The sequence below is a fragment of the Triturus cristatus genome, chromosome 7 (genome assembly GCF_964204655.1).
Source record: "Triturus cristatus chromosome 7, aTriCri1.1, whole genome shotgun sequence".
In the NCBI taxonomy this organism is placed as follows: Eukaryota; Metazoa; Chordata; class Amphibia; order Caudata; family Salamandridae; genus Triturus; species Triturus cristatus.
The window spans coordinates 1853733979-1853750427 of record NC_140590.1 but is presented as its reverse complement, the minus strand read 5'-3'; the positions used below and the strand labels follow the sequence as shown (position 1 = coordinate 1853750427).

The 16449-nt window shown below is 47.8% G+C and overlaps 1 protein-coding gene across 3 annotated transcripts in view; it reads right to left on the bottom strand.

The window, feature by feature from the left end:
* Positions 1 to 13823, bottom strand: part of LOC146813454 (uncharacterized) — a 73095-nt gene extending 59272 nt beyond the window's left edge. For all 3 annotated transcript variants that reach the window (XM_085620223.1, XM_085620224.1, XM_085620225.1), the window contains exons 1-2: positions 13687 to 13823; positions 3465 to 3591 (exon numbers count right to left, since the gene is read on the bottom strand). In XM_085620223.1, coding sequence (XP_085476349.1) covers positions 3465 to 3591; positions 13687 to 13710 — 151 coding nt within the window. In that variant the 5' untranslated portion in view covers positions 13711 to 13823. The remainder of the gene's footprint in view (positions 1 to 3464; positions 3592 to 13686) is intronic.
* Positions 13824 to 16449: the final 2626 nt, after the last annotated feature.

Below are 16449 nucleotides of genomic sequence, written 5' to 3'. Positions count from 1 at the left end.
TCCCTCCCAAAAAATTAGCAAATTTATGCTAACTCCTCCCTCAAAACTAGTGAGCAAATAATGCTAACTAGTCCCTTAAAACTAGTGAGCAATTAATGCTAACTCCTCCCCACAACTAGTGAGCAAATAATGCTAACTCACCCCTAAATCTAGCAAGCATATAATGCTAACTCCTCACTCAAAACAAGAGAGCAAATAATACTAACTCCTCTGTAAAATGTAGGGCGTATATAATGCTAACTCCTCCCTCAAAACTAGTGAGCAAATAATACTAAGTCCTCCCCAAATCTAGTGAGCAAAAATGCTAACTCCCCCCTCAAAACTAGTGAGCATATAATACTAACTCCTCCCTCAAAACTAATGTTCATATAATGCTAAATCTTCCCTCCCAAAAAAGTGAGCAAATAATGCTAACTCCTCCCTCAAAACTAGTTAGCAAATACTACTAACTCCTCCGCACATCTAGTGAGTAAACAACAATAACTCCTCCCTCAAAACTAGTGTGCATACAATGCTAACTCCTCCATCAAAACGAGTGAGCAAATAATGCTAACTACTCCCTCAAACCTAGTGAGCAAATAATACTAACTCCACCCCAAATCTATTGAACAAATAATGCTAACTTCTCTCTGAAAACTAGTGAGCAAATAATACTAACTCCTTCCCACAATGTAGGGTGCATATAAGGCTAACTCCTACCTCAAAACTAGTGAGCAAATAATACTAACTCCTCCCCAAATCTAGTGAGCAAATAATGCTAACTCTTCCCTCAATTCTACTGAGCATATGATGCTAACTCCTTCCTCAAAACTAGTGCGCATATAATACTAACTCCTCCCTCCAAAAAAGTGGGCTAATAATGCTAACTCCTCCCTCAAAACTAGTGAGCAAATAATGCTAACTCCTCCCTTAAAACAAGTGAGCAAATAATACTAACTCCTCCCCACATCTAGTGAGCAAATAATGCTAACTCGTCCATAAATCTAGCAAGCATATAATGCTAACTCCTCGCTCAAAACTAGAGAGCAAATAATACTAACTCCTCTGTAAATTGTAGGGCGTATATAATGCTAACTCCTCCCTCAAAACTAGTGAGCATATAATACTAACTCCTCCCTCAAAACTAATGTTCATATAATGCTATCTTCCCTCCAAAAAAGTGAGCAAATAATGTTAACTCCTCCCTCAAAACTAGTGAGCAAATAATGCTAACTCCTCCCTCAAATCAAGTGATGAGCAAATAATACTAACTCCTCCCCACAGCTAGTGAGCAAATAATGCTAACTCCGCCCTAAATCTAGTGAACACATAATGCTAACTTCTTCCCAAATCTAGTGAACAAATATTGTTAACTCCTCCCTCAAAACTAGTGAGCAAATAATACTAACTCCTTCCCACATCTAGTGAGCAAATAATGCTACCTTCTCCCTCAAACCTAGTGAGCAAAAAATGCTAACTCCTCACTCAAAACTAGTGAACATATAATGCTAACTCCTCCCTCAAAACTAGTGAGCAAATAATGCTAACTCCTCCCTCAAAACTAGTGAGCAAATAATACTAACTCCTTCCCACATCTAGTGAGCAAATAATGCTACCTTCTCCCTACATCTAGTGAGCATATAATGCTAACACCTCCCTAAAAACTAGTGAGCAAATAATGCTAACTCCTCCCTCAAAACTAGTGCGCATATAATGCTAAATCTTCCCTCCAAAAAAGTGAGCAAATAATGCTAACTTCTCCCTCACAACTAGCGAGCAAATAAAGCTAACTCCTCCCTCAAAACTAGTGAGCAAATAAAGCTAACTCATCCCTCAAAACTAGTGAACAAATAATGCTAACTCCTCTCTCGAAAATAGTGAGCAAATAATGGTAACTCCTCCCTCCAGAAAAGTGAGTAGATAATGCTAACTCCTTCCTCAAAACTAGTGTGAAAATAATGCTAACTCCTCCCTCGAAACTAGTGAGCAAACAATATTAACGCCTCCCTCAAAACTAGTGAGCAAATAAAGCTAACGCCTCCCTCAAAACTAGTGAGCAAATAAAACTAACTCCTTCCTCAAACTTAGTGAGAAAATAATGCTAACTCCTCCCTCAAAACTAGTGAACATTTAATGCTAACTCCTCCCTCAAACCTAGCGAGCAAATAATGCTAACTCCTCCCTCAAAACTAGTGAGCAAATAAAGCTAACTCCTCCTTCAAACCTAGTGTGCATATAATGCTAAATCTTCCCTCCAAAAAAGTGATCAAATAATGCTAACTCTTTCCCAAATCTAGTGAGCAAATAATGCTAACTCCTCCCTCAAATTTAGTGAGCATATAATGCAAACTCCTCCCTCAAAACTAGTGCGCATATAATGCAAAAACTTCCCTCCAAAACAGTGAGCAAGTAATGCTAACTCCTCCTTTAAAGCTAGTGAGCAAATATTGATAACTCCTCCCTCAAAACTAGTGATCAAATAATCCTGATTCCTCCCGCAAACCTAGTGAGCAAATAATACCAACTCTTCCCTAAATATAAGTGAGCATATAATGCTAACGCCTCCCTCAAAACTAGTGCGCATATAATGCTAAATCATCCCTCCAAAAAAGTGAGCAAATAATGCTAACTCTTTCCCAAATTTAGTGAGCATATAATGCAAACTCCTCCCTCCAAACTAGTGCGCATATAATGCAAAAACTTTCCTCCAAATCAGTGAGCAAATAATGCTAACTCTTTCCCAAATCTAGTGAGCAAGTAATGCTAACTCCTCCTTCAAAGCTAGTGAGCAAATATTGCTAACTTCTCCCTCAAAACTAGTGATCAAATAATCCTGATTCCTCCCGCAAACCTAGTGAGCAAATAATACTAACTCTTCCCTAAATATAAGTGAGCATATTATGCTAATGCCTCCCTCTAAACTACTGCGTATATAATGGTACCTCCTCCTTCAATTTTCTGACTTTTATACACTTCCTTCACAGAGGCAACATTGGAAAAGTTCATTTGACAGAAAGCGAAACTCAGACAGTGGGAGTTAGCAGGTGCTTGTTTTTTAAGAGAAGTGTGCGTAAGACTTTGAAACTAAGATACCCGAAGGGAGCATTGTCCGCCGAGCCCGCTAGACTCTATACTCCCGCTTTGGATTCCCTAGAATGTAAGCGAAGCTATGCACAAGGAAAGAGAGAGGCCTGAATGACTGGGTGTATCAGGGATACAAAATGGCTGAAGGCTAAACAACAGGACACATCCTTATAAAGTCATTAAATCAGAATAAAATAGCAAAAACACATTCACAAAACGTGAAGCGACAGCCTGACCCATGCTAGGGTTCAATGTCGTTTTCATGTTTCTTCACCGACACTAAAGCACGCCGGTCTCTACAACAAAGAAAGTTTGAAAACCTCAACTGAGACATGTCGGCCTCAAATATCAGACAAAAGTTCTGACACAATATATACTATTTAAGGAGGGATTAACCTTACCAAGTGAGAGCAGTGCTTGTTGGATTTCATTCGTCACCTTCTTGCACAGCTCCGTCTGCCATTCCTGGAGCAGCGTCCACTCCTCTTCAGAGAAGCAGGCAGAGCCATCCTGCAGGGCAGCTGGGACCTGGAACATGGTATAGAGCATCAGGTCACATACTCAAACTCCACAGAATAGTCTACGTAGAAGGTATATCCGCTAGAGGTAGGACTTTGGTCCCTGCTTTAGCAATTACAGGCAAGATGTCCCCTTCCTCTGTAATGTCATGGACTCCAAAGGAAGTGGCACCTGCATGCACAGGCTTCATGTACGCAGCGCTGTATCTGGTGCACACGCAGATTGCAAAGTCATTTTTAAAGTTTAGGAGATGCCCTGTTGAGCCCTGGTCCCCATGAACCTACAGATTGAACTTCATATTGAAGACAAACTGGAAATGACTGTGTCATTGGTACATGACCCTGCACAGCACCTCAAACTCCTCATAGTCATAATCACCTCAAACTCTTCTCAGCTATGGTCACCTCAAACTCCTCTCAGCCATAGTCACATCAAACTCCTCTCAGCCATGGTCACCTCAAACTCCTCTCAGCCACAGTCACCTCAAACTCTTCTCAGCCATAGTCACCTCAAACTCCTCTCAGCCATGGTCACCTCAAACTCCTCTCAGCCACAGTCACCTCAAACTCTTCTCAGCCATAGTCACCTCAAACTCCTCTCAGCCATAGTCACCTCAAACTCCTCTCAACCATAGTCACCTCAAACTCCTCATAGCCATGTCACCTCAAACTCCTCTCAGCCATAATCACCTCAAACTCTTCTCAGCCATAGTCACCTGAAACTCCTCTCAGCCATAGTCACCTCAAAGTCCTCTCAGTAATATCCACCTCAAACTCCTCATAGCCATAGTCACCTCAAACTCCTCACAGCCATAGTCACCTCAAACTCCTCTCAGCCATAGTCACCTCAAACTCCTCTCAGCCATAGTCACCTCAAACTCCTTTCAGCCATAGTCACCTCAAACTCATTTCAGCCATAGTCACCTCAAACCCTCAAAATCCTCTCAGCCATAGTCACCTCAAACTCCTCATAGCCATAGTCACCTCAAACTCCTCTCAGCCATAATCACCTCAAACTCCTCTCAGCCATAGTCACCTCAAACTCCTCTCAGCCATAGTCGCCTCAAACTCCTCTCAGTCATAATCACCTCAAACTCCTCATAGCCATAGTCACCTCAAACTCCTTTCAGCCATAGTCACCTCAAACTCCTCATAGCCATAGTCATCTAAAACTCTTCATATCCATAGTCACCTCAAACTCCTCTCAGCCATAGTCACCGCAAACTCCTCTCAGCCACAGTCACCTCAAACTGCTCATGCCATAGTCACCTCAAACTCCTCATAGCCATAGTCACCTCAAACTCCTCTCAGCCATAGTCACCTCAAACTCCTCTCAGCCATAGTCACCTCAAACTCCTCATGTCATAGTCACCTCAAACTCCTCTCAGCCATAGTCACCTCAAACTCCTCTCAGCCATAGTCACCTAAAACTCCTCATGTCATAGTCACCTCAAACACCTCTTTGCCATGGTCACCTCCAACTCCTCATAGCCATAATCACTTCAAACTCCTCTCTGTCATAGTCACCTCAAACTCCTCTCAGCCATAGTCACCTCAAACTCCTCTCAGCTATAATCTCCTCAAACTCCTCTCAGCCACAATCACCTCAAAACCTCTGTCATAATCACCTCAAACTCCTCATAGCCACAATCACCTCAAACTCCTCTGAGCCTCAAACTCACCTCAAAATCCTCTCAGCCAAGCAGGACTAAAGCTAAAAAATGATTCTTCACTCAGGACTCTCTGTTCTTCAAGGGTGTGAAGAAGAAATAAGACCAGACAGTCCCAATAAAAAAAATCTGCAATCCCATCTGTTGCAATAGTTGTAACTACTACAAATTGGTTTTTTTTCGGTTTGACTAACGATACGTCAGCATCTTTCTTAATAAATCTACAGTGAGTGAACACAGAGGCTCTCACACACATAAACACAATGCAGCTTGCCTGCAGTACTGACTGGTCCATTCTAATGCGACGGTGTGATTGGTGGAGCATAGCTGCATGAAGGCTGTTCCGCTGCATTGCATTATCCTGTAGAATGATGCCCCTGTCACACTGCCCGTCTGGGTCTGGAGTAAATATGTACAGTATATTGTATGCCTATCCAATGCACACACGCATGCTTCCTGTGTTATAAAATAAGGCACATTCGCCTTGTGTGTTTCAGAATCTTCTCAAAGTCCTGTAGCCTCACAGAAAGTCTTTTACTGCTAGAAAAGACCCATTACTGGATACAAATTGGCGTGTCTCTCTTCAGACTCCAGTGCAACAGATCTGTGCATCTTTCATTTGAGACAAAACTCCAGTCTGTCTCTTGGGCTGTCACCACCTGCACGAACAGTCCCCACCTTTAGGACATAAGAACGCGCTCTGTGAACAAGTCCATGCAAAGAGAGTTTTTCTTGTAACCTAGCCTGTCTTTATTGCATTCCCTACTATAAGTGTATGCTTTGCAAATGCTTTTTCGTCAAAAAGCAAAAAAAATGTTTATTAGCTAATGTTAAACAGCAAAGGAAAAAAGAAAAATCACGAAAAACAGCCCACCAGTAAATTGTAGCTGCCAAGTGCTACAAATATTATATAAACAAGCATTTGCAATGCAACAGGTCTCGCATTTGCGAGCGTTTAAGCTATTGGCATTAAAATGACAATGCCTTTTATTTATGTATTTTTTACAAGGAACACATATTTAAAAGGCTATGTTGTTTTTAATGGCAAGAGTTCAAACTCTACCAAAAGCGAGACCACTATAATGGTGGCCACGCCCCTTTTTTAGATGCTGCTTGCATATTCAGGTTACTGTGAGCAGCGTCTAAACAAAGGGGCGTGGTCACCATTATAGTGATAGCGCGTATGGTGCTTTCACCCAAAGTTTTTTTTTTAAAGTAATTTCAAAAGCTCTGTAGAGTGGTCGCTAAAGTGAAAGTGGCCCGCACTGGTAATTTAATAATTAAATACGTGCGGCCACTAAAGTGAATGGGGACCACGCCGTAAATTAAATAATTAAATAAACGTAGCTGCTATAAAGCAGACCACGCTGTAATTTGAATAAAAATATACTACTATTTGAAGAAAAGTGGGCGGGTGCTCCGATGTCGTGGGTGGAATAGGGGGGGAGCATTAAAGAAAATAGTGCTCACCAACTTATAAAGCAGACCGTGTAACAATCGAAGTAAAAGGGCCATTCCTCGTGAGAGGGTACAAGTGAAGACAAGGCCGTACTAAGGAGGGACTAAGAAGTCTTTGTACAAATTAGAAGCCAGCATTTACGAAGGGCACTGACATAAGCCAATGACAAATATGGCCGGAGAGTGGGTGGGGCTTCAAGAGCATACTCCAATACAGCATGCCTCGCAGAGTGAGCAGCGCTTGTGTGCTGCCCCTAAGCTCGACCAAACAAATGGAGAGAGGGGAAACGCAAGGGTGGAGTGGGGGGGGTGTTCTGCTCGATTTTCCCGGCCTTCTTGTGAGGAAAGGTGATTGAATGTGACTTCAGTCTCTTACCATTCAAGTCTAAGGGTTAGAGTAGTGAATGGAGCCTATTTACTAGGCACTTCGACATGATCCTGTGCTCTTCCCCATAGATCAGGGCTTGCACACATAGCCTAGGGGATAGATTCGTTAGTATTAGGGATAACCTGTCCTGTAGTGAGGGTATTTCATGGAGCCGTGCTGAATTCAGGCCTGGTAGGCCTCAAACGGGAGGGACTCCATCTTTCTTTCTGCTCCGGCAGCTTGGGATGCTTCTAGGTCAAATGTAATGTTTTAGTTATGAGGTGTTATTCGCTTGGAGAGAACCGGTTCAGGCCGGCCCTTATCGAAGGATTGTATTTTTCTTCATGCCGAAGACACTACATCAGGCCGGCCGGCTGGGAACGTGTCCTTGGTACGGGGAGGTACAAGAATTTGGTGGGCGGCAGGTTACGGGCCGGAATTTTCCATGAGGAAACGCACCTCTATATTAGTGAAAGTCTGAGGCAGTTACATGTTCAGTCCGTAGGCGGCATCTAGCCGTTAGCAGTAAAGCTACTATTTATTCCAGGGAAGACAGACGCCATCTTGGAGGCGGAGAAAAACCGAGAGACAGATACTCTCCTAGTAGAATAGCCAGAGAGGAGAGAGTAGCCGATAAGGAAGAGGTCCCAGTGACTCGGAGAAGGGTGAAGAGAACAGCGCATAGTGGTGCAGACGTGTATCCGTGACTGCGGAGGTGTGACTTCCAGGCGAACCGAGGCACAGACGAGAAGAGAACCTAGATGACCACTGAGTGCAGGCTACACACTACTAAGGTGATGTCAACCCTTTCTTATTAGAGTGCACAACTTAATCTTTCACTTTTCTTTGCAGGTTATGTGTTATATTGTAATGTTATGTGATTGCGTATGTAATGAGTAATAAAGTACCCAGTTTGTAGTGAACCAACATGTGCTGCGTGTTCTTGTATGAGAGGGTAGCCTATTCTTCTAGTCAGCTGCGGCTACATGAACAGATGTTAACCCTGATCAGGTAAGTGGTAACTGAATAAGGGAAAGAGGAGCCCCTCGAACCGGAGAACAGGCTATGCTCGAACTGGCAGTCCTTGTGTGATCTGATGAATAGTGAGAATGATTCCCTTTTTGTATGTTATGGTGATCATAGGATGAACTGTCGTATGAGACTGCCGTCTGGGTAGAGAGGTCTGGATTCGTATGGGATCGCGAGGCCGCCACTTGTGCTGAGACTGCCGTCTGAGTAGAGAGGTCTGGATTCGTATGGGATCGCGAGGCCGCCACTTGTGATACTGTCGTATGGGCAGAGAGGTCTGGATTCGTATGGGATCGCGAGGCCGCCACTTGTGCTGAGACTGCCGTCTGGGTAGAGAGGTCTGGATTCGTATGGGATCGCGAGGCCGCCACTTGTGATACTGTCGTATGGGCAGAGAGGTCTGGATTCGTATGGGATCGCGAGGCCGCCACTTGTGCTGAGACTGCCGTCTGGGTAGAGAGGTCTGGATTCGTATGGGATCGCGAGACCGCCACTTGTGATACTGTCGTATGGGCAGAGAGGTCTGGATTCGTATGGGATCGCGAGGCCGCCACTTGTGATACTGTCGTATGGGCAGAGAGGTCTGGATTTGTATGGGATCGCGAGGCCGCCACTTGTGATACTGTCGTATGGGCAGAGAGGTCTGGATCCGTATGGGATCGCGAGGCCGCCGATTATAAGAGGTCTTGGTATGTATAGTAGGAATTCCCTGTCCTTAGGTGGTAGATATATGTGGTTACCTATTGTGAATAGGCCCTAGGGAGGGGGAGGGGGTAACGTTCTGGCTGGGTTAGTGAGGCTCTGATGAGCGGGTTCTATCTGATCCGAAAACCCAAGCAGAACAGGGGGCATGGGGTGGATGTAAGCGCTGACAAGCGGCGGACGTTGGTGGAAGCAACAGAGAAGGTGGTTGGGGGTGCACATTGAAATTTCACTTTTTTTAATAACAGGCAGAACCAGAAGGGATAGTGGGAGGGAACAAACAAGCTAGTGCTTAATTTGACAACGTCTCAACAGGTAATGATAAATGACAAATTCAGAAAGCATGCACAATAGTTGCAAAAAGGAGGAGACAAGGAGGCAATAATGGTTACTGCAACACATGCACAGAGCTGTCTATATTTCAAATAAGGTAAACAATATCAATGGCGGCACTATATTACAATAGATGTACATGTAACCTGTACATACTTGTATCACTGAGCCTGAAGAAAGAAGGGGTCAGAATGTGAAGAGGGCATGGGCGGGTAAACTCTTGAGGCGCTAAGTAACAGTGGAAGGAAAGCAGACCCGAGAGGCTAGCCGTTCACTCCTCTCCTTGGGGGAGAGGAGTTGGCCTAACGGCTAGGATGCTTGACCTCGGACCTGGGGAACTGGGTTCGAGTCTCGGTAAAGACACTGAACATCTTGTGATACTGGGCAAATCACTTAATCTCCCCGTGCCTAACAAAAAATGAATGTGTGTCCTCATGTAACGTAACTGGTGCTATGTAAAGCGCTCTGATACCCGATTGGATTCGGGTCAAGTTTGCGCTATATACAGCTCTGCAAAAAAAAAAAAAAGTAACACTGGAAGGAAAGCAGACCCCCAGAGAGGCTAGCCGTCCACTGGAGCTAAGTAACAGTGGAAGGAAAGCAGACACTAGAGAGGCTAGCCATCCATGGGAGCTAAGTAACACTGGAAGGAACGCAGACCCCCAGAGAGGCTAGCCGTCCACTGGAGCTAAGTAACACTGGAAGGAAAGCAGACCACCAGAGAGGCCAGCCGTCCACTGGAGCTAAGTAACACTGGAAGTAACGCAGACCCCCAGAGAGGCTAGCCGTCCACTGGAGCCAAGTATCAGGGGAAGGAAAGCAGACCCCCAGAGAGGCTAGCCGTCCACTGGAGCTAAGTAACAGTGGAAGGAAAGCAGACCCCCAGAGAGGCTAGCCGTCCACTGGAGTTAAGTAACAGTGGAAGGAAAGCAGACCTCCAGAGAGGCTAGCCGTCCACTGGAGTTAAGTAACAGTGGAAGGAAAGCAGACCTCCAGAGAGGCTAGCCGTCCACTGGAGCTAAGTATCAGGGGAAGGAAAGCAGACCTCAGCGAGGCCAGCCGTCCAAAGCAGACCCCCAGAGAGGCTAGCCGTCCACTGGAGCTAAGTAACAGTGGAAGGTAAGCAGACCCCCAGAGAGGCTAGCCGTCCACTGGAGCTAAGTAACACTGGAAGGAACGCAGACACGAGAGAGGATAGCCATCCACTGGAGTTAAGTAACAGTGGAAGTAATGCAGACCCCCAGAGAGGCCAGCCGTCCACTGGAGTTAAGTAACAGTGGAAGGAAAGCAGACCCCCAGAGAGGCTAGCCGTCCAATGGAGCTAAGTAACAGTGGAAGTAAAGCAGACCCCCAGAGAGGCTAGCCGTCCACTGGAGTTAAGTAACAGTGGAAGTAATGCAGACCCCCAGAGAGACTAGCCGTCCACTGGAGCTAAGTAACACTGGAAGGAACGCAGACACGAGAGAGGCTAGCCGTCCACTGGAGCCAAGTATCAGGGGAAGGAAAGCAGACCCCCAGAGAGGCTAGCAGTCCACTGGAGCTAAGTAACAATGGAAGTAAAGCAGACCCCCAGAGAGGCTAGCCGTCCAAAGAAGACCCCAGAGAGGCCAGCCGTCCACTGGAGCTAAGTATCAGGGGAAGGAAAGCAGACCACCAGAGAGGCTAGCCGTCCAAAGAAGACCCCAGAGAGGCCAGCCGTCCACTGGAGCTAAGTAACAGGGGAAGGAAAGCAGACCCCCAGAGAGGCTAGCCGTCCACTGGAGCTAAGTAACAGTGGAAGTAAAGCAGACCCCCAGAGAGGCTAGCCGTCCAAAGCAGACCCCAGAGAGGCTAGCCGTCCACTGGAGCGAAGTAACAGTGGAAGTAAAGCAGACCCCCAGAGAGGCCAGCCGTCCAAAGCAGACCCCCAGAGAGGCCAGCCATCTACTGGAGCTAATTAACAGTGGAAGGAAAGCAGACCCCCAGAGAGGCCAGCCGTCCAAAGCAGACCCCAGAGAGGCTAGCCGTCCAAAGCAGACCCCAGAGAGAGGCCAGCCATCCACTGGAGTGAAGTAACAGTGGAAGGAATGCAGACACGAGAGAGGCTAGCCGTCCACTGGAGCTAAGTAACAGTGGAAATAAAGCAGACCCCCAGAGAGGCTAGCCGTCCAATGGAGCTAAGTAACAGTGGAAGTAAAGCAGACCCCCAGAGAGGCTAGCTGTCCAATGGAGCTAAGTAACAGTGGAAGTAATGCAGACCCCCAGAGAGGCCAGCCGTCCACTGGAGTTAAGTAACAGTGGAAGGAAAGCAGACCCCCAGAGAGGCTAGCCGTCCACTGGAGCGAAGTAACAGTGGAAGGAACGCAGACACGAGAGAGGCTAGCCGTCCACTGGAGCTAAGTAACAGTGGAAGTAAAGCAGACCCCAGAGAGGCTAGCCGTCCACAGCAGACCCCAGAGAGGCCAGCCGTCCACTGGAGCTATGTAACAGTGGAAGTAAAGCAGACCCCAGAGAGGCTAGCCGTCCAAAGCAGACCCCCAGAGAGGCTAGCCGTCCAATGGAGCTAAGTAACAGTGGAAGTAATGCAGACCCCCAGAGAGGCTAGCCGTCCACTGGAGCTAAGTAACAGGGGAAGGAAAGCAGACCCCCAGAGAGGCTAGCCGTCCACTGGAGCTAAGTAACAGGGAAAGGAAAACAGACCCCCAGAGCCTAGCCGCCCAATGGAGCTAAGTAACAATGGAAGGAACGCAGACCCCAAGAGAGGCTAGCCGTCCACGGGAGCTAAGTAACACTGGAAGGAAAGCAGAACCCCAGAGAGGCTAGCCGTCCACTGGAGTTAAGTAACAGTGGAAGTAAAGCAGACCCCCAGAGAGGCTCGCCATCCAAAGCAGACCACCAGAGAGGCTAGCCGTCCACTGGAGGTAAGTAACAGGTCAAGGAAAACAGACCCCCAGAGCCTAGCCGCCCAATGGAGCTAAGTAACAGTGGAAGTAAAGCAGACCCCCAGAGAGGCTAGCCGTCCACTGGAGCGAAGTAACAGTGGAAGTAAAGCAGACCCCCAGAGAGGCTAGCCGTCCAAAGCAGACCCCAGAGAGGCTAGCTGTCCAAAGCAGACCCTAGAGAGGCTAGCCGTCCACTGGAGCGAAGTAACAGTGGAAGTAAAGCAGACCCCCAGAGAGGCTAGCCATCCAAAGCAGACCCCAGAGAGGCTAGCCGTCCACTGGAGCGAAGTAACAGTGGAAGTAAAGCTGACCCCCAGGAGGCTAGCCGTCCAAAGCAGACCCCAGAGAGGCTAGCCGTCCAAAGCAGACCCCAGAGAGGCTAGCTGTCCACTGGAACGAAGTAACAGTGGAAGTAAAGCAGACCCCCAGAGAGGCTAGCCGTCCAAAGCAGACCCCAGAGAGGCTAGCCGTCCAAAGCAGACCCCAGAGAGGCTAGCCGTCCAAAGCAGACCCCAGAGAGGCTAGCCGTCCACTGGAGCTATGTAACAGTGGAAGTAAAGCAGACCCCAGAGAGGCTAGCCGTCCAAAGCAGACCCCAGAGAGGCTAGCCGTCCAAAGCAGACCCCAGAGAGGCCAGCCGTCCACTGGAGCTATGTAACAGTGGAAGTAATGCAGACCCCCAGAGAGGCTAACCGTCGAAAGCAGACCCCAGAGAGGCTAGCCGTCCAAAGCAGACCCCAGAGAGGCTAGCCGTCCACTGGCGCGAAGTAACAGTGGAAGTAATGCAGACACCCAGAGAGGCTAGCCGTCCAAAGCAGACCCCAGAGAGGCTAGCCGTCCACTGGAGCGAAGTAACAGTGGAAGTAAAGCAGACACCCAGAGAGGCTAGCCGTCCAAAGCAGACCCCAGAGAGGCTAGCCGTCCAAAGCAGACCCCAGAGAGGCTAGCCGTCCACAGCAGACCCCAGAGAGGCCAGCCGTCCACTGGACCCGAGGGGCCAGGTTCTTGGTTCGGTCCAGTCATGAAGCGGCCACGAGGCTCACAGTGCCATACAGATCCCTTCCAGAGGGGTGTCCGGTCTGGAATGAAGCCTCTGGGGCCATGCTCGGATACCTCAGCACCTTAACTGACATCTCATCATATCTTTCGCTTCCCCATCACCAAAGAGATTAATCGAAAGACTTCTGAGCGCAAAGCAGTAACCCACTAAGCTAGCTACATTAAAATACACATTTGAGATCTACATACGGCCGCTCTGCTTTGCAGCAGCGCATTATCAGGCAGCGGGAGGCCGTCAGCGCTGCGATGCAACGGGTGGCAGACTAGGCGCTACATTGATGCCTTTGATGGAAGACTCGCCTGGTAGGAGCGCTGCAGAGACTCATGCTAGCGCCCAGTGCATCATTGTCAGGACAGCGTGAGAGCCGTCAGCGCTGCGAAGCCATGGGTGGCAGACTAGGCGCTACATTGATGCTTTTGATGGAAGACTCGCCTGGTAGGAGCGCTGCAGAGATTCATGCTAGCGCCCAGTGCATGATTGTCAGGACAGCGTGAGAGCCGTCAGCGCTGCGAAGTCATGGGTGGCAGACTAGGCGCTACATTGATGCCTTTGATGGAAGACTCGCCTGGTAGGAGCGCTGCAGGGACATGTCTGCCCGCACGGGGTCCCGGGTCCGAGCTGCGCCTTTCCAAAGCCTGATCCAAACACTCGGGCTGTCGCGATAGAGCAGTGTCCCCTAGCAACCACGGAGGCCACGTGATATGGACGTCACCGGTGCAAAGGTTACTCATCAACACAGCGCCAAGAAACACCCTACAGTGGGGAGAAAACGCTGCGCATGCGTGTGGTCTCCGACACTGCCTTCAGAGAGAGCAGTGTCACACTGCACAGCTCCTCGTGGGCCACTGCTCTTTGGACATGACAGGAGCTCTCGACCAAAGAAGGATGAAAGCGGGGGACAGTGACACACGTCCTACCTTGCAGAGCAACGATCCTGCTGGTTACAAGGCCCTGTGGCCCCGGGCCCCACCAATACTTTATGAGAAGCGCCCAAGGATTGGGGCAGTCCAGCCAGGTCCATGCCTGATGTACCGCTCCAGTCCAGGTTTTTTTTATTGAATTCTTGGGCCTGTAGTTTTATTTATTCCATTATAAAACCGGACTACCAGCCCCAGAATTCAAAGGGCCGCACGTCACGCGTGGACTTGGCCGCCAGGACCTTTCCCTTCGGTCCATGGCTGCACGTGCGCGGGGTTCATTACCTGGCCTGATCACTCACCAGTGCCCTTCATTACCCTTAGATGGACCTGTCCTCGTCCCAGTCATAACAATATGAGATGAATCCCACCTCCAAGGCAGGAACACAGGAACAGGAAGTGAAAGATGCCCCTCCCACTCTCAGCTGGCTACTGTATTGGATTGTGATTGCATTTATTTAGCACTTACTACCCCTAACGAGGCGTCAAGGCGCTTTTTCGGCGAGTAGCACGCTACTCCGGAAACCCATAAAGGATTAGTGGTGAATTAGTATAGTGAACTATGAAAGCAGTTTGAGCGGTGGATATGTTAGTCAGTTATCTGGAGTGAGAAGGATAGCGGAGGGATAGAAGAGGGAAAAAGGTTTGCATTTCTATAGCGCTTGTTACCCCTGATTGGGTGTTGAAGTGCTTTTTTGGTGAGTAGCTGTAGAGGACGCAGCCTCCACAACCTCTCCGTTACTCCCAAGCACTCATCCGAGGGGGAAGAAACAACAGGGCCTTGATGACTGGTAGAAGTAGGAGTAAGACTGGAGTGAGGTATACCAAGGCGAACAGGCCTTTGTAGTCAGACGCAGAAGGGTAGTAGTGCAAAGTAGTAGTGTGAAGCCTTCTTCCCTTGCACAGTTCAACGCTCTCTTGATGCAACAGGCAACCAGACGGCAAGGGTTACCGCGTTGTAAATCTTTCTGAAGGAATCATCCTGACCAACTATTCTAATAATTTATTTCTTAATGGTTTGTCAGATAAAATTACAAATCAGAAGGAAGGTGTTATGAGAGATTAACATCCGTACATCCACAGAAAATTGTTGATCGACATGTTTCAGCTTTTCTCTGCAGATGCTGGGACTCACTAGGCTTTCATCAGGACTAGACTGAGCTCTAAGTCTTAGATCTGTTGTCCTCTCAGAGTTGATGTCATCTGAACGTCCTTCAGTTTCCTCCAATTGAACGAGACTTCTGCTTTAAGGGCTGACCACGGCCCTTGCACCCAGCTCAGCTCTAAAACTGCCTCTCAACCCAGCCTGCTCGCATCTGTTGTCAGGAAACAGCCTTTACAATGCTGTCATTGCATCGCGTTCCTTTACAACGCGGTCGTTACAACAAACGCGTTGTTAGAACGCAATGCCTATACAACGCAAATCATTAGATAGACTTGCTGTAGGAGGTGCTCTAACCTAAGGAATAGTATAATTTACTATTCCAACACCTTCCCTACTGTTGGACAGGCTGGAGTTGGAATAGTAAATTATACTATTCCTAAATCCAGCGCGCCCCCTACGGGAAGTCGATCTAATGCCTTGTGTTGGAAAGGTATCGCGTTCTAACAATGCGGCCGTTGTAACGACCGCGTTGTAAAGGAACGCAATGTAATAGCATGCGATGTAACATGCTATATTCCTGTTGTCACCGCCCAGGTTGGGAGAGTTTTCAAAGGAGCTCTCGGTAACAGACTCTCTCCCTTTAACACCACTGAAGGGTCTGTTGAATCTCAGAGTCTATGGCGGCCTCTTGCTTGTACATTTGGGTTACCGGATTGCAATCTCTCAATTCACCAAGGTATACAGGTGTAACCTGGTCCAAGGCAGAATCATCCCTATCAGAGCCATAAGAGCTGGACCCTTAACCAGGCCCCGGCTGAGGTGCCTCACAAGTCAGGCGGCTGATAAACCCGCCGTCAGGTTCTGAATCTTTGCCTAAGGCAGGAATACTTTTCCCACTCCTGTCCTGCTAAGAGCTGCAAACTGAAGTTCCCGAGAAGGAGTCAGATGAGCTTTGCTTTAGGTTAACAAAAGTCTGTGATGCTGAACCGGGTGCACCTAGTGGTGCCTTTGACAAGGAACAAATAGGCCGGATATCTAGGCAAGGAAATAGCTGAATTCTCTCAGCATAGATAAACTCCACCTTGGTGCAAACCCTTGGAGAAGAAAATACCAAAAGGAAGTATCTGGATCTGATAATGTTCTCGCTGGACACAGAACCATAAAAACTTCCGTGAAGCTAGAAGGATCTGGCAGGACCGATGACGGTAGGAGGTCTCATTTGTTTTGGAAGGAAAGAATTACCTGAAAAAGTCAACATTTTGAACTTTATATGCAGCAGGAAAGAATTCACCGACTTCACATCCAG